Below are 22,500 nucleotides of genomic sequence, written 5' to 3'. Positions count from 1 at the left end.
ACAAACACCATTGTAAATACAACCCATATTTATGCTTATTTATTTTATCTTGTGTCCTTTAACCATTTGTACATTGTTAAAACACATATATATATATATATATATATATATATAATATTACATTTGTAATGTCTTTATTGTTTTGAAACTTCTGTATGTGTAATGTTTACTGTTAATTTTTATTGTTTATTTCACTTTATATATTCACTTTATATATTATCTACCTCACTTGCTTTGGCAATGTTAACACATGTTTCCCATGCCAATAAAGCCCTTGAATTGAATTGAATGGAAATTGAATTGAATTGAATTGAATTGAAAGGGACAGAGAGAGAGAGACCTCCCTCTATTGAAAGCTGAACTGAATGTTTCGTGTGTCCTTGCTTTTAAGCAACAATAACATGAAAGGAGAAGGCATTGCTACAGGTATGTGCTTTATTTGAGATGTGTTATGAGTTGATAGTCAGTAATATATCTACTCTGTGTTATGAGTTGATACTCAGTAATATATCTACTCTGTGTTTTGAGATGTGTAATGAGTTGATAGTCAGTAATAGATCTACTCTGTGTTATGAGATGTGTTATGAGTTGATACTCAGTAATATATCTACTCTGTGTTTTGAGATGTGTAATGAGTTGATAGTCAGTAATAGATCTACTCTGTGTTATGAGATGTGTTGTGAGTTGATACTCAGTAATATATCTACTCTGTGTTATGAGTTGATACTCAGTAATAGATCTACTCTGTGTTATGAGATGTGCTATGAGTTGATAGTCAGTAATAGATCTACTCTGTGTTATGAGTTGATACTCAGTAATATATCTACTCTGTGTTTTGAGATGTGTAATGAGTTGATAGTCAGTAATAGATCTACTCTGTGTTATGAGATGTGTTGTGAGTTGATACTCAGTAATAAATCTACTCTGTGTTTTGAGATGTGTAATGAGTTGATACTCAGTAATAGATCTACTCTGTGTTATGAGATGTGTTATGAGTTGATACTCAGTAATATATCTACTCTGTGTTATGAGTTGATACTCAGTAATAGATCTACTCTGTGTTATGAGATGTGCTATGAGTTGATAGTCAGTAATAGATCTACTCTGTGTTATGAGTTGATACTCAGTAATAGATCTACTCTGTGTTATGAGTTGATACTCAGTAATAGATCTACTCTGTGTTTTGAGATGTGTTATGAGTTGATACTCAGTAATAGATCTACTCTGTGTTATGAGTTGATACTCAGTAATAGATCTACTCTGTGTTTGAGATGTGTTATGAGTTGATACTCAGTAATATATCTACTCTGTCTTATGAGTTGATACTCAGTAATATATCTACTCTGTGTTATGAGTTGATACTCAGTAATATATCTACTCTGTGTTATGAGTTGATACTCAGTAATATATCTACTCTGTGTTTTGAGATGTGTAATGAGTTGATAGTCAGTAATAGATCTACTCTGTGTTATGAGATGTGTTATGAGTTGATACTCAGTAATATATCTACTCTGTGTTTTGAGATGTGTAATGAGTTGATAGTCAGTAATAGATCTACTCTGTGTTATGAGATGTGTTGTGAGTTGATACTCAGTAATATATCTACTCTGTGTTATGAGTTGATACTCAGTAATAGATCTACTCTGTGTTATGAGATGTGCTATGAGTTGATAGTCAGTAATAGATCTACTCTGTGTTATGAGTTGATACTCAGTAATATATCTACTCTGTGTTTTGAGATGTGTAATGAGTTGATAGTCAGTAATAGATCTACTCTGTGTTATGAGATGTGTTGTGAGTTGATACTCAGTAATAAATCTACTCTGTGTTTTGAGATGTGTAATGAGTTGATACTCAGTAATAGATCTACTCTGTGTTATGAGATGTGTTATGAGTTGATACTCAGTAATATATCTACTCTGTGTTATGAGTTGATACTCAGTAATAGATCTACTCTGTGTTATGAGATGTGCTATGAGTTGATAGTCAGTAATAGATCTACTCTGTGTTATGAGTTGATACTCAGTAATAGATCTACTCTGTGTTATGAGTTGATACTCAGTAATAGATCTACTCTGTGTTATGAGTTGATACTCAGTAATAGATCTACTCTGTGTTTTGAGATGTGTTATGAGTTGATACTCAGTAATAGATCTACTCTGTGTTATGAGTTGATACTCAGTAATAGATCTACTCTGTGTTTGAGATGTGTTATGAGTTGATACTCAGTAATAGATCTACTCTGTGTTATGAGTTGATACTCAGTAATATATCTACTCTGTGTTATGAGTTGATACTCAGTAATATATCTACTCTGTGTTATGAGTTGATACTCAGTAATAGATCTACTCTGTGTTATGAGTTGATACTCAGTAATATATCTACTCTGTGTTATGAGTTGATACTCAGTAATATATCTACTCTGTGTTATGAGTTGATACTCAGTAATAGATCTACTCTGTGTTATGAGTTGATACTCAGTAATAGATCTACTCTGTGTTTTGAGATGTGTTATGAGTTGATACTCAGTAATATATCTACTCTGTGTTATGAGTTGATACTCAGTAATAGATCTACTCTGTGTTATGAGTTGATACTCAGTAATATATCTACTCTGTGTTTTGAGATGTGCTATGAGTTGATACTCAGTAATATATCTACTCTGTGTTTGAGATGTGTTATGAGTTGATAGTCAGTAATATATCTACTCTGTGTTATGAGTTGATACTCAGTAATAGATCTACTCTGTGTTATGAGATGTGCTATGAGTTGATAGTCAGTAATAGATCTACTTTGTGTTATGAGTTGATACTCAGTAATAGATCTACTCTGTGTTATGAGTTGATACTCAGTAATAGATCTACTCTGTGTTTTGAGATGTGTTATGAGTTGATAGTCAGTAATAGATCTACTCTGTGTTATGAGATGTGCTATGAGTTGAAACTCAGTAATAGATCTACTCTGTGTTTTGAGATGTGTTATGAGTTGATAGTCAGTAATAGATCTACTCTGTGTTATGAGATGTGCTATGAGTTGAAACTCAGTAATAGATCTACTCTGTGTTTTTGAGATGTGTTATGAGTTGAAACTCAGTAATATATCTACTCTGTGTTTTTGAGATGTGTTATGAGTTGATACTCAGTAATAGATCTACTCTGTGTTATGAGATGATACTCAGTAATAGATCTACTCTGTGTTATGAGTTGATAGTCAGTAATAGATCTACTCTGTGGATCCAAATCGTTCACTTCCCTTGCTGGTAAACATGTAGTTAGTTATTGCGGTGTGATACATGTTGCAGGCCATTCCGTAGCAATGCCAATGAAAATCATACTGTATTTGGCTGAGTGCCTACATGTACAGGCCAGACAGGCAGCTAGACTGGCAGGCAGGCTTTTAACATAATATATAGGCTTATTTTTGCCAGACAGTCAAATAGAGGCAATGGCAATCATTATTAGTAGGCTGTAGGCCTATGTGTATGTGTCTTTCAGAGGAAATGGTAGGCTAAAGTAAAGTCACATTTCTGTTGGACCTTGTGTACAGTTGGACTTATGTCTCTTCATGTTAGACCACAGTGCAGTGTAGGTTAGGGTAATGAGTCGTTCAGTGCAGTATAGGTTAGGGTTATGAGTCGTTCAGTGCAGTGTAGGTTAGGGTTATGAGTCGTTCAGTGCAGTATAGGTTAGGGTTATGAGTCATTCAGTGCAGTATAGGTTAGGGTAATGAGTCGTTCAGTGCAGTATAGGTTAGGGTAATGAGTCGTTCAGTGGGGGTGAATGAATGATTTGTTGTTGGGGTGTTTGGTGCACCCCGGGCTCCTTTGAGCGAGAGAAAGAGAGATGGGGAGAGAGACAGATGGGGGTGGAGGGGGGAGAGAGAGAGGGAGAGAGACAGAGACAGAGAGAGGGAGAGAGACAGAGAGAGACAGAGAGAGAGAGAGAAAGAGAGATGGGGGAGAGAGAGAGAAAGAGAGAGACAGAGAGAGGGAGAGAGACAGAGAGATACAGAGAGAGAGAGAGAAAGAGAGATGGGGGAGAGAGAGAGAAAGAGAGAGACAGAGAGAGGGAGAGAGACAGAGAGAGACAGAGAGAGAGAGAAAGAGAGATGGGGGAGAGAGATAGAAAGAGAGAGAGAGAGAGAGACAGAGAGAGAGAGAGAGAGAGAGAGAGAGAGAGAGAGTAAATACCACCAATATGAATCTGTTTATTTATCTTCCCCTACTATTCGTACTATAACTATTTGCACATTGCTAAAACATTACTGATAATATAATAACACTTGAAATGTCTTGATCTTTTTCGAACATTTTGGAGTGAAATGTTTACTGTTGATTTCTTTTTTTTTTCTATTTTTCTCATTTTTGTTCAATTCAATTGCTCAGGCAATGTAAACACATGTTGCCAATAAAGCATGGGAAACATGTTGAACTGAAATTGAATTGAGAGAGAGAGAACGAAAGAGAGAGAGAGAGAGAGAGTACCGCCTCAGCCTCCTCTCTTCCTCTCCTCCTCTGTTGAGTTCCGCTGATGTCAGTGAGCCAGGCGATGTCATGTTGGTTTCTATTTACAGGGTTCTCGTTCCCTCTCTCTCTCTCCCCGACACTGATTCGAACGCACCACATAGTTATATCCGCTGACACCGTGGAATGATGCGCCGATGAAACAAACAACACCGGACAACACATCGTCCCGATTTCACGCATATTCCCTCTTATTCTGTCCTCGTCGCTACCGATACAAAATTATGCACCTTTCAAACGATTCGCATCGCGTCGTAGCTACAACAATTCAATAACATCCCCCGCTCTCCGCCATTCCCTGTGGATGCTGCTGGTAGTATGGTGATGCGGGCGATAAAATAGAGCTCCGTTTGGTGAAAGACTTGCGAGGCTTCGGGTCAACCGGGGGAGGTGACGGGGTTCAGTTTAAAGGTAAGAGCAGTGCAATGCAGATTCATGCTGGCCGGAGCACTGCAATGGTATTTTTTTTGTTGTTTAGCGGTGCGAGAGAGCGGGAGGGAGGGAGAGAGAGAGAGAGAGGACGAGAAGGGACGGGAGAATAGCCATCCCTTCCTTCGGTTAGCTTTTCTGCTGCCGCATCGCTTATTCCCCGTTCAGCTGTATTACACCGATATGTGTTGCGTGCAGCACAAACCGAATATTGGACCGATCACAAGCAGAGTGAAATGGGTTTAATATTCGATCCGTTTGTAAAAGCCCAAGGCTAACGTCTGATGGTGAAGCCTATAGCCTGGGTTACTGTCGGCAGTCATAGACACTATTTGATGACGGGAATGCTATTAATTGTATATTTTGTCGATATGAATAATGATGCCGACTGCATCTGAAGGGTTTGACAATGAAGGATGCATAGAGTTTATTTTATCTGCGATGATTGTTGATCAGGCGCAAACGTTACACCTCTCAGCGTCGGCCATCGATTTAAACTGTTTATGTTTGGACCTTGGTATCTTTATTCAGAGTAAACACGTCCTATTGTAACTTACTGCTGTGCTACTGTGCCATCGGCATTACGTAATATTGTAGGCTAGCGTAGTAGGGATGCTTGCTTAGATATAGGCCTCTGCCACTATAAACAACCGCTCTGTTCTATTTCCAGTGCAAGCCTGCCAAGGGAGTGTCGCCAAGTGTTCTGTGAATTATTCAAACGAAAAATAATGCTTTGTTTGCCCAGAAATCGTGTCTGTTTCTGTGCAGGCTATATTGTACATAAGAGCGAGGCTCTCCAACATCAAGCACGCAGGTTTTTGGGAAACACAGTCAGTCTGCGGCTCAGCTATCTACATAAGAACTGCCCAGTGGTGTTTATCTACTCAGTCCCTTGAGTGACAGACAGGCAGGTCCATAGACAATGTGTTAAATATATTTTTATTTAACCAGGTAAGTTGACTGACAACACATTCTCAGTCACAGCAACAACCTGGGGAATAGTGGAAGGGGAGATGAATGAGATGAATGAGCCAATTGGAAGCCGGCGATGATTAGGTAGCCAATGATGGTATGAGGGCCAGATCACTACCCCCCCCTCTCTCTCTCTCTCTCTGATCCAATGTTTACCATGTATTAATTCTTTCTCCCTCCTCCTAGGTTCCCAATGTTGAACATGTCGACCCCCAGCGAGCTCAAGTCTCCGTGTGTCCCGAGGAACGGCATGGTCAAGCTCCCCCCTCAGCCCAACGGTTTGGGCAGCGCCAGCATCACCAAGGGCACGCCCGCCGCCAAGAACCGCCTGTGCCAATCCTCCTCCGTGCCCGGCATCCTACCCCCGCCTTCCCTACCCTACCACCTGGACCCCCTCAACCCCCTGGGTCCCTCTCTCCTGGGTCCAGACCTGGACCACAGCCCCCTGATGGTCCTCAAACCCCCGCTGCGCCAGGTCCCCCTCACCTTCCCCAAGCCTCACCTTCCCCTCACCCTGCCTCTGGCCCTTCTGCCGCCCCTGGAGCGCCAGCTGGCCCTGGATGAGAAGCTGCTCAACAGGCTGCTGTGGTATTTCACCACGGCTGAGAAGTGTGTCCTGGCCCAGGTGTGTAGGACCTGGAGGAAAGTGCTGTACCAGTCTAAGTTCTGGGAGGGTGTCACGCCCATCCTCCACGCCAAGGAGCTGTACGCCCTGCTCCCCGGCGGAGACAAGGAGTTTGTCAGCCTGCAGGCCTTCGCTCTCAGGGGGTTCCAGGCGTTCTGTCTGGTGGGAGTTTCAGACCTGGACATCTGTGAGTTCATTGATAACTACCCCTTGTCCAAGAAGGGGGTGAAGTCGGTCAGTCTGAAGAGGTCCACCATTACAGACGCAGGCCTGGAGGTGAGTCATTGTCATATATATATATATACAGTGGGGGGCAAAAAAAACGTATTTAGTCAGCCACCAATTGTGCAAGTTCTCCCACTTAAAAAGATGAGAGAGGCCTGTAATTTTCATCATAGGTACAAATAAATTCATTTAAAAAAATCCTACAATGTGGTTTTCTGGATTTTCTTTCCCTCATTTTGTCTGTCATAGTTGAACTGTACCCATGATGGAAATTACAGGCCTCTCTCATCTTTTTAAGTGGGAGAACTTGCACAATTGGTGGCTGACTAAATACTGTTTCCCCCCACTGTATTTACTGTCAGCGGGCTGTGGTCCAGGTCTGGACCCAGGAGAGAAGCTGCGTTGGGCAAGGGTCCCAGGAGAGAAGCTGTGGTAGGCAAGGGTCCCAGGGGGTTGAGGGCCGTCAGCGGGCTGTGACTCCAGGTCTGAACCCAGGAGAGAAGCTGTGGTAGGCAAGGGTCCCAGGAGAGAAGCTGCGGTAGGCAAGGGTCCCAGGAGAGAAGCTGTGGTGGGCAAGGGTCCCAGGAGAGAAGCTGTGGTAGGCAAGGGTCCCAGGAGAGAAGCTGCGGTAGGCAAGGGTCCCAGGAGAGAAGCTGTGGTGGGCAAGGGTCCCAGGAGAGAAGCTGTGGTAGTCAAGGGTCCCAGGAGAGAAGCTGTGGTGGGCAAGGGTCCCAGGAGAGAAGCTGTGGTGGGCAAGGGTCCCAGGAGAGAAGCTGTGGTGGGCAAGGGTCCCAGGAGAGAAGCTGTGGTGGGCAAGGGTCCCAGGAGAGAAGCTGTGGTGGGCAAGGGTCCCAGGAGAGAAGCTGTGGTAGGCAAGGGTCCCAGGAGAGAAGCTGCGGTGGGCAAGGGACCCAGGAGAGAAGCTGTGGTGGGCAAGGGACCCAGGGGAGAAGCTGTGGTGGGCAAGGGTCCCAGGAGAGAAGCTGTGGTGGGCAAGGGTCCCAGGGGGTTGAGGGCTGTCAGCGGGCTGTGACTCCAGGTCTGGACCCAGGAGAGAAGCTGCGGTAGGTCCCAGGGGGTTGAGGGGGTCCTGGTGGTAGGGTAGGGAAGGTGGGGGTAGGATGCCGGGCACGGAGGGTTCTTATATAATTACAGTCATGTGAACACAAACATGCCATTTAGCACAGCCTTTCTACAACCTCTCCTTGGGGACAAGCCTGTCCATGGATTTAAACTATTCCACAGCTAGCAGCTGATTCAACTGGTCAACTAATCATCAACTAATCATAAACGAATCATCAACTAATCATCAAGCCCTTGACTGCTTCAATCAGGTGAGCTAGTTCAGGGCTACAGTAAAACTGTGAAACGTCCGAAAGACCCTGAGGGAAAAAGCGTGTAGTGTATGCATGCTATTTCATATGGATGACCCCAGCGGGAATCAACAATGTGTACTCAATGTGTCCTACAGTAGATGGAGCTTCCATTAGTCCTACAGTAGATGTAGCTTCCATTAGTCCTACAGTAGATGGAGCTTCCATTAGTCCTACAGTAGATGTAGCTTCCATTAGTCCTACAGAAGATGTAGCTTCCATTAGTCCTACAGTAGATGTAGCTTCCATTAGTCCTACAGTAGATAAAGCTTCCATTAGTCCTACAGTAGATGTAGCTTCCATTAGTCCTACAGTAGATGGAGCTCCCATTAGTCCTACAGTAGATGTAGCTTCCATTAGTCCTACAGTAGATGGAGCTTCCATTAGTCCTACAGTACATGGAGCTTCCATTAGTCCTACAGTAGATGTAGCTTCCATTAGTCCTACAGTAGATGTAGCTTCCATTAGTCCTACAGTAGATGTAGCTTCCATTAGTCCTACAGTAGATGTAGCTTCCATTAGTCTTACAGTACATGTAGCTTCCATTAGTCCTACAGTAGATGTAGCTTCCATTAGTCCTACAGTACATGTAGCTTCCATTAGTCCTACAGTAGATGTAGCTTCCATTAGTCCTACAGTACATGTAGCTTCCATTAGTCCTACAGTAGATGTAGCTTCCATTAGTCCTACAGTAGATGTAGCTTCCATTAGTCCTACAGTAGATGTAGCTTCCATTAGTCCTACAGTAGATGTAGCTTCCATTAGTCCTACAGTACATGTAGCTTCCATTAGTCCTACAGTAGATGTAGCGTCCATTAGTCCTACAGTAGATGTAGCTTCCATTAGTCCTACAGTAGATGGAGCTTCCATTAGTCCTACAGTAGATGTAGCTTCCATTAGTCCTACAGTAGATGTAGCTTCCATTAGTCCTACAGTAGATGTAGCTTCCATTAGTCCTACAGTAGATGGAGCTTCCATTAGTCCTACAGTAGATGTAGCTTCCATTAGTCCTACAGTAGATGTGGCTTCCATTAGTCCGACAGTAGATGGAGCTTTCATTAGTCCTACAGTACATGTAACTTCCATTAGTCCTACAGTAGATGTAGCTTCCATTAGTCCTACAGTAGATGTAGCTTCCATTAGTCCTACAGTAGATGTAGCTTCCATTAGTCTTACAGTACATTTAGCTTCCATTAGTCCTACAGTAGATGTAGCTTCCATTAGTCCTACAGTACATGTAGCTTCCATTAGTCCTACAGTAGATGTAGCTTCCATTAGTCCTACAGTAGATGTAGCTTCCATTAGTCCTACAGTAGATGGAGCTTCCATTAGTCCTACAGTAGATGGAGCTTCCATTAGTCCTACAGTAGATGGAGCTTCCATTAGTCCTACAGTAGATGTAGCTTCCATTAGTCCTACAGTAGATGGAGCTTCCATTAGTCCTACAGTAGATGGAGCTTCCATTAGTCCTACAGTAGATGGAGCTTCCATTAGTCCTACAGTAGATGTAGCTTCCATTAGTCCTACAGTAGATGTGGCTTCCATTAGTCCGACAGTAGATGTAGCTTCCATTAGTCCTACAGTAGATGTGGCTTCCATTAGTCCGACAGTAGATGTAGATTCCATTAGTCCTACAGTAGATGTAGCTTCCATTAGTCCTACAGTAGATGTAGCTTCCATTAGTCCTACAGTAGATGTAGCTTCCATTAGTCCTACAGTACATGTAGCTTCCATTAGTCCTACAGTAGATGGAGCTTCCATTAGTCCTACAGTAGATGGAGCTTCCATTAGTCCTACAGTAGATGGAGCTTCCATTAGTCCTACAGTAGATGTAGCTTCCATTAGTCCTACATATAGTAATATAACATGTTTTTTTATAGTAATATAACACAATACTTTATAGTAATATAACACAATACTTTATAGTAATATAACACAATACTTTATAGTAATATAACACAATACTTTATAGTAATATAACACAATACTTTATAGTAATATAACACAATACTTTATAGTAATATAACATAATACTTTATAGTAATATAACACAATACTTTATAGTAATATAACACAATACTTTATAGTAATATAACACCTTACTTTATAGTAATATAACGCAATACTTTATAGTAATATAACACCTTACTTTATAGTAATATAACGCAATACTTTATAGTAATATAACACCTTACTTTATAGTAATATAACGCAATACTTTATAGTAATATAACATGTTTCTTTATAGTAATATAACATGTTACTTTATAGTAATATAACATGTTACTTTATAGTAATATAACACCTTACTTTATAGTAATATAACACAATACTTTATAGTAATATAACGTGTTACTTTATAGTAATATAACGTGTTACTTTATAGTAATATAACGCAATACTATATAGTAATATAACGCAATACTTTATAGTAATATACCGTGTTACTTTATAGTAATATAACACAATACTATATAGTAATATAACACAATACTTTATAGTAATATAACGTGTTACTTTATAGTAATATAACGCAATACTATATAGTAATATAACGCAATACTTTATAGTAATATACCGTGTTACTTTAAAGTAATTTAACGTGTTACTTTTGTTAATCCTCAGCATCAATATCAACACAATGCACTCCCTGAACTCAGGAAAGCCTGCCACCCCACCGCTGCGTAACCTAGTAACAGTCACCGGGCGAGCTGGATTCCGCTGTAGCTGGGCACCATGTCAACTAGGTCACCGGGGATCACATGGAATGTGGAATGTCACATCACATGACCTTGCTCACTGGTCACATGATCATGGGACAGAGAGAGGAGAGATATTCTATTAGAATGGTTAATGGTTAAGGTTAGTGTTTGAGGCTGGTGAGCTGGTCCTAGATCTGTGGAATGTTTATCCCCAGCAGGTAAACAATCGATAGAGTGAGTAGAATGAACATGAGTCTCTGTGAAACGTGAGATGTCACAGGAGTGCAGTGTGCTGTAAGATGCAATCCAACCATTGTCTATTATAATAACAATAGCATAGCTGAGTTTCTGATCGTCTCTGTAAACACAGCATCACCGAGGGAGAAAAGGTTGTGGTGTTGTGAGTATGGACTACTGTGGTGGAGTTGTGAATATGGACTACTGTGGTGTTGTGAGTATGGACTACTGTGGTGTTGTTGTGAGTATGGACTACTGTGGTGGAGTTGTGAATATGGACTACTGTGGTGTTGTTGTGAGTATGGACTACTGTGGTGGTGTTGTGAATATGGACTACTGTGGTGGAGTTGTGAATATGGACTACTGTGGTGTTGTGAGTATGGACTACTGTGGTGTTGTGAGTATGGACTACTGTGGTGTTGTGAGTATGGACTACTGTGGTGGTGTTGTGAGTATGGACTACTGTGGTGTTGTTGTGAGTATGGACTACTGTGGTGTTGTTGTGAGTATGGACTACTGTGGTGTTGTTGTGAGTATGGACTACTGTGGTGGAGCTGTGAGTATGGACTACTGTGGTGTTGTGAGTATGGACTACTGTGGTGTTGTGAGTATGGACTACTGTGGTGTTGTGAGTATGGACTACTGTGGTGGTGTTGTGAGTATGGACTACTGTGGTGGTGTTGTGAGTATGGACTACTGTGGTGTTGTTGTGAGTATGGACTACTGTGGTGTTGTTGTGAGTATGGACTACTGTGGTGTTGTTGTGAGTATGGACTACTGTGGTGGAGCTGTGAGTATGGACTACTGTGGTGTTGTGAGTATGGACTACTGTGTTGTTGTATGGATTACTGTGGTGTTGCTGTTAGTATGGACTACTGTGGTGTTGTGAGTATGGAGTACTGTGGTGTTGTGAGTATGGACTACTGTCGTGGTGTTGTGAGTATGGACTACTGTGTTGTTGTGAATATGGACTACTGTGTTGTTGTGAGTATGGACTACTGTGGTGTTGTTGTGAGTATGGACTACTGTGGTGGTGTTGTGAGTATGGACTACTGTGTTGTTGTGAATATGGACTACTGTGGCGTTGTTGTGAGTATGGACTACTGTGGTGTTGTTGTGAGTATGGACTACTGTGGTGTTGTTGTGAGTATGGACTACTGTGGTGTTGTTGTGAGTATGGACTACTGTGGTGTTGTTGTGAGTATGGACTACTGTGGTGTTGTTGTGAGTATGGACTACTGTGGTGGTGTTGTGAGTATGGACTACTGTGGTGGTGTTGTGAATATGGACTACTGTGGTGTTGTTGTGAGTATGGACTACTGTGTTGTTGTTAGTATGGATTACTGTGGTGTTGTTGTTAGTATGGACTACTGTGTTGTTGTGAATTTGGACTACTGTGTTGTTGTGAGTATGGACTACTGTGGTGTTGTTGTGAGGACTACTGTGGTGGTGTTGTGAGTATGGACTACTGTGTTGTTGTGAGTATGGACTACTGTGTTGTTGTGAGTATGGACTACTGTGGTGTTGTGAGTATGGACTACTGTGGTGTTGTTGTGAGTATGGACTACTGTGGTGTTGTTGTGAGTATGGACTACTGTGGTGTTGTTGTGACTATGGACTACTGTGTTGTTGTGAGTATGGACTACTGTGGTGGTGTTGTGAGTATGGACTACTGTGGTGGTGTTGTGAATATGGACTACTGTGGTGGTGTTGTTCATTAATAAATTCATAAAAAATCCTACAATGTGATTTTCTGGATTTTTTTTCTCATTTGGACTGTCATAGTTGAAGTGTACCTATGATGAAAATTACCTCTCTCATCTTTTTAAGTGGGAGAACTTGCACAATTGGTGGCTGACTAAATACTTTTTTGCCCCACTGTAATCTGCTGCGTGATTTATGTTGGAGTTTTTGTTAAAACCGAAGATTTAGTTACAGTGCGATTTAACAGGCCACATTCAACACAATTGTGAGGTTCAGTATTGGAGCCCCGGTTATTTAGAAGGTTGCCTCTTGAGTTAGTTCATAGTGCAGAGGTCTTTGCGAAAGGGGAACATGTCGACCTTACAGTATATTGTGCACCTTATTGTCAGGGACATTGTTGTGGTTGTGTTGTTGATGAGATGAGCTGACGTTCACAGTCACAGGAAGTTGTGTTGTTGATGAGATGAGCTGACGTTCAGAGTCACAGGAAGTTGTGTTGTTGATGAGATGAGCTGACGTTCAGAGTCACAGGAAGTTGTGTTGTTGATGAGATGAGCTGACGTTCAGAGTCACAGGAAGTTGTGTTGTTGATGAGATGAGCTGATGTTCAGAGTCACAGGAAGTGGTGTTGTTGATGAGATGAGCTGACGTTCAGCGTCACAGGAAGTGGTGTTGTTGATGAGATGAGCTGACGTTCAGAGTCACAGGAAGTGGTGTTGTTGATGAGATGAGCTGACGTTCAGAGTCACAGGAAGTATGGTACCGGATGAGGCTCCTGGTCCGTAGTTTGAATATGACCGTTGGAGGATAAACAGTCATTGAGTTGACTTAAATCACTTAGGCTTAGGATTCAATCCCCGATTGCACTTTGTCCACTATGCACCATTTAAAGGTAATGTTCCCACTTTAGCGGAGACTGCATTCACAGTAAACGCTGCGTTTTGTCGGCTCAATTGGAAATTACCTTTAAATGTCTAGCGTGCAATACCTGGCATCTACTGCTGATCAGAGTGAATCCTTAGAGTTACAGTGCCTTCAGAAAGTATTCAGACCCCTTGACTTTTTACACATTTCTAAAATTGTTTTTTTTCTAAATCCTCATCAATCTACACACAATAGCCCATAATGACTAATGGGGCGGCAGGGTAGCCTAGTGGTAAGAGCGTTGGACTAGTAACTGAAAGGTTGCAAGATCGAGTCCCCGAGCTGACGAGGTAAAAATCTGTCGTTCTGCCCCTGAACAAAGCAGTTAACCCACTGTTCCTAGGCCGTCACTGTAAATAAGAATTTGTTCTTAACTGACCTGCCTTGTTAAATAAAGGTTAAATAAAATAAAAAAAGCTTTTTAGAATTTTTTGCAAATGTATTCAAAAGTAAAAAACAGAAATATCTTATTTACATAAGTATTCAGACCCTTTGCTATGAGGCTTAAAATTGAGCTCAGGTGCATCCTGTTTCCATTGATCATCCTTGAGATGTTTCTACAACTTGATTGGAGTCCACCTGTGGTAAATTCAGATGATTGGTCATGATTTGGAAAGGCACACATCTTTCTATATAAAGTCCCAGAGTTGACAGTGCATGTCAGAGTAAAAACCAAGCCATGTTGTGGTAGAAGGAATTGTCCGTACAGCTCAGAGACAGGATTGTGTCGAGGCACAGATCTGGGGAAGGGTACCAAAACATTTCTGCGGCATTGAAGGTCCCCAAGAACACAATGGCCTCCATCATTCTTAAATGGAAGAAGATTGGAACCACCAAGACTCTTCCTAGGGCTGGCCACCCGGCCAAACTGAGCAATCGGGGAAGAAGGGCCTTGGTCAGGGAGGTAACCAAGAACCCGATGGTCACTCTGATAGATTTCCTCTGTGGAGATAGGAGAACCATCTGTGCAGCACTCCACCAATCAGCCCTGATTGGTAGAGTGGCCAGATGGAAGCCACTCCTCTGTAAAAGGCACATGACAGCCCGCTTGGAGTTTGCCAAAAGGCATCTAAAGGACTCTCAGACCATGAAAAACAAGATTCTCTCGTCTGATGAAACCAAGATTGAACTCTTTGGCCTGAATGCCAAGTGTCACGTCTAGAGGAGACCTGGCTCCATCCCTACAGTGAAGCATGGTGGTGGCAGCATCATGCTGTGGAAATGTTTTTTTACCTGCAGGGACTGGGAGACTAGTCAGGATGGAGGGAAAGATGAACGGAGCAAAGTACAGAGAGATCCTTGATGAAAACCTGCTCCAGAGCGCTGATTTTTAATACATTTGCGAAAATGTCTAAAAACCTGTTTTTGCTTCGTCATTATTGGATATTGTGATGTCATTATGGGGTATTGTGATGTCATTATGGGGTATTGTGATGTCATTATGGGGTATTGTGATGTCATTATTGGATATTGTGCGTAGATTGATGAGGGGAAAAACAATTTAATCAATATTAGAATAAGGCTGTAACGTAACAAAATGTGGAAAAAGTCAAGGGGTCTGAATACCTTCCAAATACACTTTAGTATCACAGTTATATCTGAGTTATATCAGTTATATCTGAGTTATATCCGAGTTATATCAGTTATATCTGAGTTATATCCGAGTTATATCAGTTATATCTGAGTTATATCCGAGTTATATCAGTTATATCCGAGTTATATCAGTTATATCGGAGTTATATCAGTGATATCAGTTATATCATTTATATCTGAGTTATATCAGTTATATCAGTTATATCTGAGTTATATCAGTTATATCAGTTATATCTGAGTTATATCAGTTATATCCGAGTTATATCAGTTATATCAGTTATATCAGTTATATCTGAGTTATATCAGTTATATCCGAGTTATATCAGTTATATCTGAGTTATATCAGTTATATCTGAGTTATATCAGTTATATCAGTTATATCAGTTATATCTGAGTTATATCAGTTATATCTGAGTTATATCAGTTATATCAGTTATATCCAAGTTATATCAGAGTTATATCAGTTATATCTGAGTTATATCAGTTATATCAGTTATATCTGAGTTATATCAGTTATATCAGTTATATCTGAGTTATATCATTTATATCAGTTATATCTGAGTTATATCAGTTATATCAGAGTTATATCAGTTGTATCCGAGTTGTATCAGTTATATCCGAGTTGTATCAGAGTTGTATCAGAGTTGTATCAGAGTTGTATCAGTTATATCAGTTATATCAGTTATATCAGTTATATCAGTTATATCTGAGTTATATCAGTTATATCAGTTGTATCAGAGTTGTATCAGAGTTGTATCAGAGTTGTATCAGAGTTATATCGTTGTAAACTCAGTGTGTGTTCTCTGTGGTGTGTGTGTGTGTATAGGTGATGCCGGATAGGTGTGTGTGTATTCTGTAAACTCAGTGTGTGTTCTCTGTGGTGTGTGTAGGTGATGCTGGATAGGTGTGTGTGTATTCTTTAAACTCAGTGTGTGTTCTCTGTGGTGTGTGTGTGTAGGTGATGCTGAATAAGGGTGTGTGTATTCTGCAAACTCAGTGTGTGTTCTCTGTGTGTGTGTGTAGGTGATGCTGGATAGGTGTGTGTGTATTGTGTAATCTCAGTGTGTTGTCTGTGGTGTGTGTGTGTAGGTGATGCTGGATAGGTGTGTGTGTATTGTGTAATCTCAGTGTGTTGTCTGTGGTGTGTGTGTGTAGGTGATGCTGGATAGGTGTGTGTGTATTCTTTAAACTCAGTGTGTGTTCTCTGTAGTGTGTGTGTGTGTAGGTGATGCTGGATAGGTGTGTGTGTATTGTGTAATCTCAGTGTGTTGTCTGTGGTGTGTGTGTATTGTGTAATATATGTTGTGTGTGTGTGTGTGTGTGTAGGTGATGCTGGATAGGTGTGTGTGTGTATTGTGTAATCTCAGTATGTTCTCTGTGGTGTGTGTGTAGGTGATGCTGGTTAGGGGGGTGTGTACTGTGTAATCTCATTGTGTTCTCTGTGGTGTGTGTGTGTGTGTGTGTGTGTGTGTGTGTGTGTGTGTGTGTGTGTGTGTGTGTGTGTGATGCTGGATAGGTGTGTGTGTGTATTGTGTAATCTCAGTGTGGTGTGTGTGTAGGTGATGCTGGATAGGGGTGTGTGTATTGTGTAATATCAGTGTGTTCTCTGTGGTGTGTGTAGTTGATGCTGGATAGGTGTGTGTGTATTGTGTAATCTCAGTGTGTTGTCTGGTGTGTGTGTAGGTGATGCTGGATAGGTGTGTGTGTATTGTGTAATCTCAGTTTGTGTTCTCTGGTGTGTGTGTAGGTGATGCTGGATAGGTGTGTGTGTGTATTGTGTAATCTCAGTGTGTTCTCTGGTGTGTGTGTAGGTGATGCTGGATAGGTGTGTGTGTGTATTGTGTAATCTCAGTGTGTTCTCTGGTGTGTGTAGGTGATGCTGGATAGGTGTGTGTGTATTGTGTAATCTCAGTGTGTTCTCTGTGGTGTGTGTGTAGGTGATGCTGGATAGGTGTGTGTGTATTGTGTAATCTCAGTGTGTTCTCTGTGGTGTGTGTGTAGGTGATGCTGGATAGGTGTGTGTGTGTAGGTGATGCTGGATAGGGGTGTGTGTATTGTGTAATCTCAGTGTGTTCTCTGTGGTGTGTGTGTAGGTGATGCTGGATAGGTGTGTGTGTATTGTGTAATCTCAGTGTGTTCTCTGTGGTGTGTGTGTAGGTGATGCTGGATAGGTGTGTGTGTATTGTGTAATCTCAGTGTGTTCTCTGTCGTGTGTGTGTAGGTGATGCTGGATAGGTGTGTGTGTATTGTGTAATCTCAGTGTGTTGTCTGGTGTGTGTAGGTGATGCTGGAACAGATGCAGGGTCTGATGCACCTGGAGTTGGCCGGTTGTAATGACTTCACGGAGGCCGGTCTGTGGTCCAGCCTGAACGCACGGCTCACCTCGCTCAGCGTCAGCGACTGTATCAACGTAGCGGACGACGCCATCGCTGCCATCTCACAGCTACTGCCCAACCTGTCAGAGCTCAGCCTGCAGGCCTACCACGTAACCGACACAGCCATGGCTTACTTCACAGCCAAACAGGTAGGTTACAATCCTACACTGTTATAGAGAGCACACTGTGTTCCTCTCATGATGAGTTCAGATTACTGTGTTCCTCTCATGATGAGTTCAGATTACTGTGTTCCTCTCATGATGAGTTCAGATTACTGTGGTCCTCTCATGATGAGTTCAGATTACTGTGGTCCTCTCATGATGAGTTCAGATTACTGTGGTCCTCTCATGATGAGTTCAGATTACTGTGGTCCTCTCATGATGAGTTCAGATTACTGTGGTCCTCTCATGATGAGTTCAGATTACTGTGGTCCTCTCATGATGAGTTCAGATTACTGTGGTCCTCTCATGATGAGTTCAGATTACTGTGTTCCTCTCATGATGAGTTCAGATTACTGTGGTCCTCTCATGATGAGTTCAGATTACAGTGGTCCTCTCATGATGAGTTCAGATTACTGTGGTCCTCTCATGATGAGTTCAGATTACTGTGGTCCTCTCATGATGAGTTCAGATTACTGTGGTCCTCTCATGATGAGTTCAGATTACTGTGGTCCTCTCATGATGAGTTCAGATTACTGTGGTCCTCTCATGATGAGTTCAGATTACTGTGGTCCTCTCATGATGAGTTCAGATTACTGTGGTCCTCTCATGATGAGTTCAGATTACTGTGGTCCTCTCATGATGAGTTCAGATTACTGTGGTCCTCTCATGATGAGGTCAGATTATTGTGGTCCTCTCATGATGAATTCAGATTACTGTGGTCCTCTCATGATGAATTCAGAGATATAATCCTAAACCTCATTCTCTCTCTCTCTCTCTCTCTCTCTCTCTCTCTCTCTCTCTCTCTCTCTCTCTCTCTCTCTCTCCCTGTCTCTTGCTCTTTCTCTCTCTCTCTCTCCCTCTCTCTCTCTCTTTCCCTCCCTCCCTCCCTCCCTCCCTCCCTCCCTCCCTCCCTCCCTCCCTCCCTCCCTCCCTCCCCCTCAGGGCTACACCACTCACACACTGCGTCTCCACTCGTGTTGGGAGATCACCAACCACGGTGTGGTTAACATGGTCCACAGCCTGCCCAACCTCACGGCTCTGAGCCTGTCAGGCTGCTCTAAAATCACTGATGACGGGGTGGAGCTGGTAGCAGAGAACCTGAGGAAGCTGCGGAGCCTGGACCTCTCCTGGTGCCCACGCATCACTGACATGGCCCTGGAGTACATCGCCTGTGACCTCCACAAACTAGAGGAGCTGGTACTGGACAGGTGAGAGCGGAGTATAGTGTAGTGTAATGTGTAGTATAGTATAGTATAGTAGTGTGTAGTATAGTAGTGTGTATTATAGTAGGGTATAGGGTGTAGTATAGTAGTGTGGAGTATAGCAGGTAGTAGTATAGTGTGTGTGGTGGGGGGGTCTGGGATCTGCTGAGTACAGTTATTTCAGAAAGAAAACCAGTATAGTAAAGTATCATTATGGTCACTCTCTCTCTCTCTCTCTCTCTCTCTCTCTCTCTCTCTCTCTGTCTCTCTCTCTCTCTCTCTCTCTCTCTCTCTCTCTCTCTCTCTCTGTCTCTCTCTCTCTGTCTCTCTCTCTCTCTCTCTCTCTCTCTCTCTCTGTCTCTCTCTCTCTGTCTCTCTCTCTCTCTCTCTCTCTCTCTCTCTCTCTCTCTCTCTGTCTCTCTCTCTCTCTCTCTCTCTCTCTCTCTCTCTCTCTCTCTCTCTCTGTCTCTCTCTCTCTGTCTCTCTCTCTCTCTCTCTCTCTCTCTCTCTCTCTCTGTCTCTCTCTCTCTGTCTCTCTCTCTCTCTCTCTCTCTCTCTCTCTCTCTCTCTCTGTCTCTCTCTCTCTCTCTCTCTCTCTCTCTCTCTCTCTCTCTCTCTCTCTGTCTCTCTCTCTCTGTCTCTCTCTCTCTCTCTCTCTCTCTCTCTCTCTCTCTCTGTCTCTCTCTCTCTCTCTCTCTCTCTCTCTCTCTCTCTCTCTCTCTGTCTCTCTCTCTCTGTCTCTCTCTCTCTCTCTCTCTCTCTCTCTCTCTCTGTCTCTCTCTCTCTCTCTCTCTCTCTCTCTCTCTCTCTCTCTCTCTCTGTCTCTCTCTCTCTGTCTCTCTCTCTCTCTCTCTCTCTCTCTCTCTCTCTCTGTCTCTCTCTCTCTCTCTCTCTCTCTCTCTCTCTGTCTCTCTCCCCCCCCCCTCTCTCTCTGTCTCTCTCTCTCCCCCCTTTCTCTCCCCCCTCTCTCTCTCTCTCTCTTTCCAGATGTGTGAGGATTACAGATACAGGTCTAGGTTACCTGTCCACCATGTCTTCTTTGAGGAGTCTCTACCTGCGCTGGTGCTGTCAGGTACAGTACACACTAGACCCTTACACCAGAGATCATCAACTAGATTCAGACAGGAACATAATTACAAATCATTTGTAGACTGCAAATTGACCTCAAGAAGCCCAAACAGACATAATATTGGACTAAAACACAATCATTTCAAACCTTTGTAAGAATCACATACACGTAGTTGCCAGTTTATTAGGTACACCCATCTAGTACCTAGTCGGACTCTTTGCTTTCAGAACAGCCTAAATTCTTCGGGGGAATGGAAACGTTGCTCAATTGGTATCAAGGGACCTACCGTGTGCCAGTAAAACATTCCCCACACCATTACACCACCACCACCACCAGCCTGTACCGTTGACACCAGGCAGGATGTGGTCATGGACTCATGCTGCTTACGCCCAATCCTGACTCTGCCACCAGTCTGTACCGTTGACACCAGGCAGGATGTGGTCATGGACTCATTCTGCTTACGCCCAATCCTGACTCTGCCATCAGCATGACGTAACAGGAAGTGAGATTCATCAGACCAGGCAATGTTTTTCCTCTCTTCAGTTGTCCAGTGTTGGTGATCGCGTGCCCACTTCCTGTTTGTAGCTGATAGGAGTGGAACCCGGTGTGGTCGTCTGCTGCAACAGCCAATCCGTGACAAGGGCCGACGAGTTGTCCGTTCTGAGATGCTGTTGTACTGTTCCGTTGTTTGCCTGTTTGTGGGTCACCTGTCAGCTTGCATGATTCTTGCCAGTCTCTTTCATCAAGGAGTTGTTCTCGCCCAAAGGACAGCCGCTGACAGTGTTTTTGCTTTTTGTCGCACCATTCTCGGTAAACCCTAGACACGGTCGTGCTTTTTGTCGCACCATTCTCGGTAAACCCTAGACACTGTCGTGCTTTTTGTCGCACCATTCTCGGTAAACCCTAGACACGGTCGTGCTTTTTGTCGCACCATTCTCGGTAAACCCTAGACACTGTCGTGCTTTTTGTCGCACCATTCTCGGTAAACCCTAGACACGGTCGTGCTTTTTGTCGCACCATTCTCGGTAAACCCTAGACACGGTCGTGCTTTTTGTTGCACCATTCTCGGTAAACCCTAGACACGGTCCTGCTTTTTATCGCACCATTCTCGGTAAACCCTAGACACGGTCCTGCTTTTTATCGCACCATTCTCGGTAAACCCTAGACTCGTCGTGCGTGAAAAGCCCAGGAAGCCGGATGTTTCTGAGATACAGGAATCGACGATCATACCACGTTCGAAATCGCTTAAATCACATGTTTTAAGGCCATTATAATTTTCAATCAAATAGTAACTGAATGCCTTGATGCCTGTCTGCCTGCTTTTTATAACAAGCCACGACCACGTGACTCACTGTCTGTAGGAGCGAACCATTTTGGTGGGAGGTGTACCTAATAAACTGGACCTAATACACTGGGAATAAGTAGATTTACTAAATTAAAATCAATTGGACCTGCTTTGTGTTTTACAGACTTTTATGTCAAACAATAAAATATAATGAAAAGGATTTTGTTAAGTTGGGGCCCTACACCCTAGACCCTACACACTAAACCCTTTATACACTACACCCTAGACCCTATACACTAAACCCTTTATACACTACACCCTAGACCCTACACACTAAACCCTTTATACTAATACACTACACCCTAGACCCTACACACTAAACCCTTTATACACTACACCCTAGACCCTACACACCACACCCTTTATACACTACACCCTAGACCCTATACACTAAACCCTTTATACACTACACCCTAGACCCTACACACTAAACCCTTTATACTAATACACTACACCCTAGACCCTACACACTAAACCCTTTATACACTACACCCTAGACCCTACACACTACACCCTTTATACACTACACCCTAGACACTACACACTAAACCCTTTATACACTACACCCTAGACCCTATACACTAAACCCTTTATACACTACACCCTAGACCCTACACACTAAACCCTTTATACTAATACACTACACCCTAGACCCTACACACTAAACCCTTTATACACTACACCCTAGACCCTACACACCACACCCTTTATACACTACACCCTAGACCCTATACACTAAACCCTTTATACACTACACCCTAGACCCTACACACTAAACCCTTTATACTAATACACTACACCCTAGACCCTACACACTAAACCCTTTATACACTACACCCTAGACCCTACACACTACACCCTTTATACACTACACCCTAGACACTACACACTAAACCCTTTATACACTACACCCTAGACCCTATACACTCTACCCTTTATACACTACACCCTAGACCCTATACACTCTACCCTTTATACACTACACCCTAGACCCTATACACTAAACCCTTTATACACTACACCCTAGACCCTACACACTAAA

General features: G+C 42.7%; 1 protein-coding gene across 2 annotated transcripts in view; it reads left to right on the top strand.

The window, feature by feature from the left end:
* The window catches only part of LOC118937802 (F-box/LRR-repeat protein 16-like), a 51,661-nt gene that overhangs the window by 20,556 nt on the left and 8,605 nt on the right, over nucleotides 1-22,500 (top strand). The window contains exons 1-5 of one of the 2 annotated variants that reach the window (XM_036939367.1): nucleotides 4,307-4,933; nucleotides 6,110-6,824; nucleotides 17,588-17,830; nucleotides 18,785-19,050; nucleotides 20,032-20,116. In XM_036939367.1, the coding sequence (XP_036795262.1) occupies nucleotides 6,117-6,824; nucleotides 17,588-17,830; nucleotides 18,785-19,050; nucleotides 20,032-20,116 (1,302 nt within the window). In that variant the 5' untranslated portion in view covers nucleotides 4,307-4,933; nucleotides 6,110-6,116. Of the gene's footprint in view, nucleotides 1-4,306; nucleotides 4,934-6,109; nucleotides 6,825-17,587; nucleotides 17,831-18,784; nucleotides 19,051-20,031; nucleotides 20,117-22,500 lie in introns of those variants that run through there. The other variant, XM_036939366.1, reaches the window with a different exon arrangement.

This window comes from Oncorhynchus mykiss, chromosome 12 (genome assembly GCF_013265735.2).
Source record: "Oncorhynchus mykiss isolate Arlee chromosome 12, USDA_OmykA_1.1, whole genome shotgun sequence".
NCBI lineage: Eukaryota > Metazoa > Chordata > Actinopteri > Salmoniformes > Salmonidae > Oncorhynchus > Oncorhynchus mykiss.
This window is presented reverse-complemented; position numbering and strand designations above follow the sequence as displayed.